The 9,329-nt window shown below is 45.8% G+C and overlaps 1 protein-coding gene across 1 annotated transcript in view; it reads right to left on the bottom strand.

Annotated features, from left to right (window-relative positions):
• Positions 1-1,217: 1,217 nt before the first annotated feature.
• PLEKHA3 (pleckstrin homology domain containing A3) overlaps positions 1,218-9,329 on the bottom strand; it is a 34,745-nt gene continuing 26,633 nt past the window's right edge. The window contains exons 7-8 of the mRNA XM_015413752.1: positions 5,707-5,822; positions 1,218-1,342 (exon numbers count right to left, since the gene is read on the bottom strand). Coding sequence (XP_015269238.1) covers positions 1,218-1,342; positions 5,707-5,822 — 241 coding nt within the window. The remainder of the gene's footprint in view (positions 1,343-5,706; positions 5,823-9,329) is intronic.

Here is a 9,329-nt window from a genome sequence, read left to right as displayed (position 1 = left end):
ATTAAGCACAATTTTTACATCTCTCCTTTGTTCAGTAATGACAAGTTAAGAAGGCCCTTTTTTGGGTGCAAAAAGAACTATAACAAATATGTCAAAATTTATTTCGCCCATGTATGGTTATACCGCCTTGTATACAGATATGTCTGTTTAGAAAAATACTGCACATCTTGAATTATTTTGACTGACTAAAAACTAAGGACGGAATTTCAAGTGCAAACCAGAGATGTGCAAAAAAAATTCCAAAACTCAAGAATTCAAGCCCAGAGGAGAAGCCGTGTTAGTTTTTTGCAGCAAAAATAAATAGAGAGTCCGGTGGCACCTTGAAGACGGACACATTTTTATTCTGGCATAAGCTTTAGTCTCTGCTCTGTGAACGATTATGTAAGAATAAAAAAGTGTTTGTCTTCCACGTGCCACAAGACTATTTCTGATGGAATTTAAGCACAAGCTGGCTAAAGCGAAACACAGTCTAGCTTCACGGACTCCAATGGGAAAAGTTGTGTGTGTGTTTCAATCCTTCTCAGAGAAACCAATGGGGTTTTAAGGTGCTTAAGTTTGGCTAGAGAGTATGCTCAGGTCCCATTGGTTTCCGTAGGACTTTGGGTGCACTATGCGCTTTACACATGCTTGCTTTTGGAAAAGAAAAGAAAATACACTAACTGGCATGCTTTACTTGAGGAATGTAGCCTCAGCCTCAACGTAGGCAAGCGTTCCACTGAAATTAACGGTGCGCTCCTAAACCACAAGAACAAAAATGCTCGCTTTGCCACGGAGTCCAACAGGGGAGGAAAGAGCTCTCTAAGGGATGCTGCACCAGCACAGCTACAGAATCGAGTGGCCAGATGGATCGATGACACAATTTTTCTCCGCTCCCAAATTGTGCCGTGTTTCGCATTTCCAAACTTGCAAAGTTGTCTGAGCATCGCAGCACGTAAAAAAGAAAAAGCGACACTGAACCGGGGGTCCTGACTTCTTAGTTAAACCATACATTTCTTCCAAAAATGCACAAACTGAAGCTCTTCTTTTTTTTTAGGAAAATACTCTTGCAAACAAACTATACAAAGATAAAATACACCTCAAAATTAGTTTCGTTTTTACATTATTCTATAAAGTGCAGAGAAATCCTTCAGATGGGGGAACGAACTCCTTCCTACGATTGTAGAACCACAGCAGCTTTTGCATAGCATTACTTCTAGAAAGTTGATCCTTCCCTTTCCTCAGGAAGTCGGTGGAAGGGTCTCTTCAAGCCTGGACTGCTTCTTAGACACTGTGAAAGTTGCTTCAGGAATGGCTGGAGACACCAAATCCCCGTTGAGAGTACCCCCGGGACAGTAGGGCTGTCCTAACAAAACAGCAATTGAAATACTGAAGGGGTGTCTTTGGGAAAAGCGCCATCAGATCACTTTTAACTTGACAACACAACAAACAACGTCATCAATCTCATGCTACGCATGCAAAATCAAACGGCTGTCATTTCTGAGACGTGGAGCAGAGGTCCATCAGTGGCTATTAGCCACAAGGTATAGAGAGGGGCTCTGGGGCAAGTGATGCTCTGTCTTCTTGGTGCTTGGGGGGGGTCAACAGTGGGAGGGCTTCTAATGTCCTGGCCCCACTGGTGGACCTCCTGATGGCACCTGGTATTTCTGGCCACTGTGTGATACAGAGTGTTGGACTGGATGGGCCTTTGGCCTGATCCAACATTGGCATCTCTTATGTTCTTATGTTACGTTCTTATGTGGCTGTCACAGCACAAGTGTTCACAAGTCCAATAAATTTTTTGAGAGCTCCAAGTTCAAATCCCCACCCTGCCACGGAAGCTCACTGCGTTACCTTAGGTCAGTCACTTTATCTTGGTCTGGCCTACCTCAGAGGGTGGTTGGTGTGAGGATAAAATGGAGGAGAGAAGAATGTAGGTGTGAGCTGTTTGGGGTTCCAGCTGGGGTATAAGTATCTTAATACACACATAATTTTCCCCTGAAGATATATTCAGGCGGGCAGCCGTGTTGGTCTGAAGCAGCAGGACAAAGTTTGAGTCCAGGGGCACCCTTAAGACCAATTTTTATTCAAGGTATAAGCTGTCATGTGCAAGTGCGCTTCTTCAGATACAGTGAAATGGAAGTTACCAGTCCATACATATAGGTAGGGGGTGAGCAGCAAATTAGCATAAGCATAATAAAGCATAATAAATTATGTTTAACAGATGCAGGGACCAAACTGGAATAACAAGCTTGGTTTATATGGTGACCACTTGTTTGGGTTTAATTCCATGGGAAAACATAGTGAAGGAAATAAATGTATCAAATTCAGAGATAGATGGGTAGACATATCCTTCTTAGTTGTGGAATGCTAAGAGTAATTCACTGAGGCCCTGTTGTCATGCTCTAGTCATCTCTCAAGAGTGGGGGTAACTTTACAGCACCCTTTTCTTTGAGGTGGGGTGATTGGCTGTGCATTGTGTATCTCCTCTGTCCCCGGACCAGGGGAACACACTCCAATCGACCATTCCAGATTACATTACAGACTGAGATTCTCACCTAAGGGATCTACAGCAAACATTTTTAGCACTAAAGTATCCACCTGATGAAGCCAAGGAAGAGATCAACAAAGGCAGAACGTTACCCAGAGAAAGCCTGCTGCAAGACAAGCCCAAAAGAGACAATAACAGAATACCACTAGTGGTCACATACAGCTCTCAACTCAAAACAGTTCGATTAATCATCGACGACTTACACCCTCTACTGAATAATTACAGTTCTCTTTCACAAGCCCTGGAGGGGCAGGCCTTTTCTTACACACACACACAGCTCCCCCCAATCTTAAACAACTCAATTAATTACTCTCAGCATTCCACAATGAAGAAGGTACATTTACACATCAATCTCCAATTTTGATATATTTATTTGCAGCACTATGTTTCTCCCCAGAATTAAATCTAAACAAATCTAAACAAATCTAAATAAATAAATAAATGGTGACCATATAAACTAAGCTTGTTACTCCTGTTCAGGGCTATTTTTGGGCAGGAACACACAGGAACGGAGTTCCGGCTGGCTTCAGAGCTGGCCACACCCACTACAGCCAAAACCTCTGCATGCATGGCTACAGAGGGAAGGCCTGGAGAGCGACACCCCCCCCGGCAACTCCAAGGCGGGCCAGCTGGGGGGGGGCTGGAAGGATCGGGGAGGCATTTAAATGCCTTCCTGTGCCTTCCCCGACCTGTCCAAGGGAAGGCAAGTGTAAAGGAAAATTGATCCCTATAGTTTCATGTGCCCCTTGTGTGATTCCTAGAAGTTTCATGTTCCCCTTAGGAATGTATCTGCCTCGACCCCTGACGCCACATGGCTTGACCATTTGTCCAGATTGCCCCCATAAATCCAGATGCCTCAGAAGTGCACGTAGGACCAAGGTGGGTTGGGCTGGTATCATCGTACTGCGCAGAAGATGACTGGTACTCCCAACCTACCCCCACCCATTTACCAAATTTGGGAAGTTCCTGTCTCATTGTGGTTGGTGTTATTCCCACTTAGTTGGGACAAAGATCTGACAGAGTGGGGGGACAGAGATCTGACGGTAAGAGACAGTGGGTCGAATAAGGTCACCTAGTGAGTTGAGTTCACAGCAAAAGTGAGGTTCGAATGGGGGACAGGGGGGTGTCCCTTAGGACGCTTCCACACACACACACATTGAATAATGCACTCTCAATCCACTTCCAATGCATTTTAGCCACCACTTGCAAGTGGATTTTGTAGATTTTACACAGTAAAATCCAGTTGCAAAGTGCATTATCCAGCATACGTGAAAGGGCCATGAATCACTATACCAGCTTTCATGTTTATCCTTATAACAACAACCCTGTGAGGTAGGTTAGGCTGAGAGAGAACACTGGCCCAAAGTCACTCACGGAACTCTCATGGCAGAGTGGGTTCCCAGACTTAACAACTTCCACTGGACATTGGCTTGGTATGTCATGGCCACATGCCCAGCCATTATTCATAACAGAGGCCCATCAGCACTTCCACAAGATAGATCTAATCTTCCCAGTACCCAGTGTGGGTTGCCTTCGACTTTAAGTAAGCAGAACTGCACTCATTGAAGGAGACTGTACTCAAAGTGTTTTCAATTACTGTGAAGGAAACCTAGCTGTTTCAGCAATTTTTTAAGCACAAAAATTACACGTCTATTGCAAACTGCAGTCTGTAAACAAAGAACCCCTCCCCAGGCTACTTTGGAGCGACCTCCTATTTTCTCAGAAAATGTCTTGATAGGAACCGATGGCTGGGAAGTCGGGTACTTAACCCCCCACTCATGGCCTGCCCCCCTGGGGCCAGGTGTACTGCTAGCCTAAGAAGGGTAATTAGGAAAAAAACTGAGTTAGGAACAGTTCAGAGGGAGGGGCCTTTGAAGGGTGAACATTTGTGGGCAGAGGAAATATTAAAGGCTCCTTTGTTGAGGCTTGCGGCAGGTCCTCCCCTGCTCCCCGCCCACTATTAACATTAGCAGATAAACAGACTGCCAGTGAGGGGAAGCTCACCATCTCCCAAGACAGCTGATTCCACTGTTGCACAACTCTTAGGTCCTTTCTGCACTTCGATCTCATCCCTGGTTTTATCAGAGTTCACAATACCTTCCATTTATCCCTGGTTATAACAGCATCCATTAATCCTGGGACAACTATGGGGCAAAACTGGGGTGACCTCAGTGTAACGTGGAAATAAAAAATACCCCATGATAGTTACAGGGGTGAACTCACATTTACTGTAGAATGTAAGTTTGGGGATAGGGTTGAACCAAGATTTAAGGACTAGTGCGGAAAGGACCTTACTGTAAAAACGTTTTTCCTAAACCCATTATTGCGAGTCTTGTCCTCCACTGCAGGAACAGTTCCCTGCCCTCCTCTAAGTGACAGCCCTTCAAATACTCAGAGAGAGCAATCACGCCCCCCCCCCACCTCCTCTTCTCCAGACTAAACATTCCCAAGTCCCTCAGCCTTTCCTCATAGGGCTTGGTCTCCAGGCCCCCGATCATCCTTGTCACTCTCCTCTGCATACGCTCCATTCTGTCCACATCCTTTTTGAAGTAAGACCTCCAGAACTGCACACAGTACTCCAGGTGCGGCCTGACCAATCCAGTGTACAGTGGGACTATGACATCTTGTGATCTGAATGTTATTCCCTTCTAGCACTGTCTTCTGCCAGTGACTGAAGATCTTTCTGTTCTCTTTGGCTTTCCCTCCCTGACTCTTACTGACTTTCCTTCCTGTTCATATGTGTTAATGTTTTTTTCCCCTTTGTAACTGTTCCGTGTGTGTATTTTTCAAGCTTGTTTTAACATTTCCTCACTGACTTTCCTTCCTGTTCATACATCTGCATGTTCATATGTTTCGTGTAATCATTTCTAATTGTTTATATGTACATATATATATATATTTCAGTTGGTTTTCATGCTTTCGATTGCTTGCTGCCTTGGGGACTGTAAACTGGGTAGAAAGGTAGCTTTTAAAAGTTTTAAATAAACAAAAGGCAGTGTGATAAACAAAAGGGTCTGTTAACACCACATCTTACTCACTGTGCAAAGCAGGATGTTGCACTACTTTTCCTAGAACTGTTTGATGCTGTAACAAAAATATCTCCACAAGGAGGGGGGTGGGGAAATACAACTGAAGCATAAAAGCTCTTAGCAGGAATAGACACTGGCTCCAAAACTTACTGTCTATATCTTCATGGTGAGGATCTATAGAAGGCTCTGTTTCTGACAACGTTCTTCTGCACCGCTGTGATAATCGGTGGGATGAAGAGATCGATTCTTTTACTGAGTGACTGCCCCTAAAAATTCAATAGCATTGCACATTTTATAATTATAATTTGCTTCATCTATATCCTGCCTTCCTCCCCAATGGAGAACCAAAGTGGCTTACGTCATTCTCCACTCTTCCATTGCATCCACACAACAACCCTGTGGAGTAGGTGAGGCTGAGAGCATGTGACTGGCTCAAGGTCAACCGGTGAGCTCCATGGCACAGCACAGATTTGAACCTCGGTCTCCCAGATCTTAGTCCAACACCCTAACCACTACACCATGCTGGCTATGTACAACCCTTAACTCTCTCTGCTGTGGCATACTGCACTTTTAAATAGTGCTTGTTTTGGTAAATATTTTCATTTGCTCCTCACTGACTCAAGGCGGATTATAACAGTGTAAATCAATACAATCAACTGGATGGGACAGCCAATAAGCAAAGCAAATGGACTGCAGAAATCTTAAACCAAACAGAAATCTGAAATGCAAAGGACTGGATCTGGCAAAAGATTTTCAACGATGAAAGAGGGGAGTCAATTTTCACCGATTCCCCCTTTCCACTACAGCCCTACAACTTGTTCCTCTTGCTGTTCCTAGAGGTCCCCTGTCCTCCCCAGGAATGGCATGTCAGGAAGCATTTCAGGCTGTAGCAGGACACGGGAGGTGATAAAGTCCTGTTCCGCCAGATCCAACTCACAGCATTTTCCTGATCGCACAACAAAATACAGATTTAGAGAAAGGAATAAAGTGGTTCCCACAAAGGCATATACCCTCACATGCACACGCACACACACACACACATTCTTTCAGCCCAACAAAGTTTAATTCCGCATGTGCATGAAATCTTATAGCAAGAATTAAACTTTGTTGGGCTGAAAGGTGCCACTGGACTCAAACTGTATTCTGCCGCTTCAGACCAACAAGGTGTCCCTCCGGAATCCTTTCAGCCTGTCACTCCCAATAACCAGACCATCTTGCGCAGCACATCTACATTGACTGTGAGAATAGCGAACGAGAAGAGGGAGCTGTTCACAGCCAAGCCTCGGCAGCCTGCTGATGATTTCAGCCAGAGAGGTGGTGAGATAATCCTAATGCCTCCCCCAACTTTGTTGCCCCCTGGGATGTGGATAGAAGGATGTTTCCTTACTTCAAACAGGGGCAGGACGTGCTCGGATATCTTACCCTTTATGAGCAGACCTGCAGAGACATTGGGTTACACCCCAAACACTATATGCTGGTGTTAAGATCTCAATTGTCTGGTGGACTGGCTGATCTGTTAGGGACCCTTAGTGGCCCTGATGCTTCTGACTTCCAGAAATTTAAACAGCTAGCCTTGAAGAGGTTTGGCTTATCTGCTGAATCCTACAGGAGGTCTTTTCGCAAGGTTGAGCGACATTCTACTCCTGATAACTATCCGCTGACTGCGGCTAGCCTAACGCAGAATTTGGATCGCTGGCTGAGTGCTGAGGGGGTGCGTGACTTTGCCTCCCTAAGAGAACTGTTCCTGAAGGAGCAATTCTTCCGCTTGCTGACGGATGAACTGGCAGCCCTTGTGCGGGACCGGAGACCCAAAACGCTCGAGGATGCCGCTGAACTCGCCCAAAGCATGCGAGAGCACAGAGAGAGAGGTTATGGAAGGCCTGCTCGCCCTGCTGCTGGGAATCCTCTGTCTCCCTCCAAGTCCAAGGCACCCTCGTCTAAGCCGCCCACCTCTGCTGAGACGTGGAAGACCCCTCCTACGTCGCCAGCCAAGAAACTTGTGGATCCCAAATCTGGTTTGTGCTTTGAGTGCAGAAGTTCCTCACACAAACGATCGGCATGCCCAGTTTGGCTGGCGAAGAAAGGGACCCCACTCGCTTCAAGCAAGCCCCAGGTTCGTGTTATTCAAAAGCTGGAACCTGCTGACCCTGCCCACCTGACTCCTGTGAACCTGCCATCTGAGGCACCAGAGACAGTGACTGCTGGCCCACAAGCCTCTATCTCCTCGGTGAGTTTTGCATCTCTCATCGACCAAGGACAACTGGACTGGGTGCGCCAGAACTACACGCATGAGATTACTGTAAATGGTGTATCTGTAAGTGGACTTTTCTGTCTCCCTCCAAGTCCAAGGCACCTGCATGAATCCTTGGTTCATAATGATCAGTTTTTGTCTAAGGAAGTGTTGGTGACTCCTTACGAGTCAGGAGCCGTTTCTAGAAGGCTTGCTGAGGTTGACGTGAGTTATCAGCATTATCACAGTAAAACTATTGTCTTGGTACATACCCTGTGTATAGCTAAAGTCTTGATTGGCTCTGATTTAGCTTATAAATCTGCCTTGGCTGAAATAGTGCCCATTGATCAGGGAGGGGGGGAAATCCCCCGCTGGCTGCTGTCCAGAGTCCTGAAACCCCAAGCTCTCCTCTCCTTGTCCCCATTCTGTCAGCTACAACCGAACTGACAGTCCCTGCTTCTCACACAGACAGCGAGGAAGGGGGAAATGATTTTTTGGGATCTGTCTCTGAGTTCCAAGGTGATGAGAAGTTTAGAGAAGCCCAACTAGCTGATCCAACCCTTGAGGACTGCTGGCAAAGTGTTCAGACTGACCCCAGGGCGACTGCTGATCGCAGGGTGACGTTTATTGTTAAACAGGGCCTTTTGTATCGTCAGTGCCAAACCAAGGCACATGGGGAAATTGAGCAGCTTGTTGTCCCACAGCAATACCGTGAAATGGTGTTGAAATTGGCACACGAAAACGTGTTTGCTGGCCATTTTGGGAGGAAAAAGACCTTAGAGAAGCTATCAAGGTCTTTCTACTGGCGAGATGTGTATGAGGCTGTCAAAGGGTTTGTACAATCATCTGTGATTTGCCAATTCGAAGGGTATGAAAGGGACAAACCCAGGGCCCCTCTGCAAACCCCAGCCCTCCTTGAGGAAGTTTTTGCCAAGTGGGGTGTGGATGTATTGGGTCCCTTACCTTACCCTGGGAAAACTGGGAAGAAGTATCTGCTCACAATTATAGATCATTTGTCTCATTTTTTATCGGTCATACCCTTAACAAACATCGGGGCTAAGACCATTGCTAATGCCTTGCTGGTTCAGTCGACCCACTGGGGGTTGCCAAAGACCCTGGTTACTGATTTTGGGTCCTCTCTTGTAGGTGGTCTTATGCAAAAGGTCTGTGAGATAGCCCAGATAGACCACCAGTTGTCAATCCCGTACTGTCATTGGGAAAATGGCCGGACAGAAAGGATGAACAAAACTATTGGTCAGATGCTCCGCAAGTACTCAACTGACTATCATAAAGACTGGGAGCAACATCTTTGTTACTTAGTGGCTGCCTATAATGACACCTTTCAGGAGTCACTGCAATTCAGCCCAAATGAATTGGTTTTTGGCAGGACTCTGAACACCCCTCTATAGTCACAAGCTGGTTGCAAAATGGTTTGGTCCTGGTAAAATTGTGGAAAAACAGAGTGCTGTACACTATCTGGTAGAATGTGAAGCTGAGCATTCTCAACCTAAGCTATATATATAAGCTTGAAAAAGTTTTTTGA

The sequence above is a fragment of the Gekko japonicus genome, unplaced genomic scaffold (assembly GCF_001447785.1).
Source record: "Gekko japonicus isolate JY-2015 unplaced genomic scaffold, Gekko_japonicus_V1.1 scaffold743, whole genome shotgun sequence".
Classification (NCBI taxonomy): Eukaryota; Metazoa; Chordata; class Lepidosauria; order Squamata; family Gekkonidae; genus Gekko; species Gekko japonicus.
This window is presented reverse-complemented; position numbering and strand designations above follow the sequence as displayed.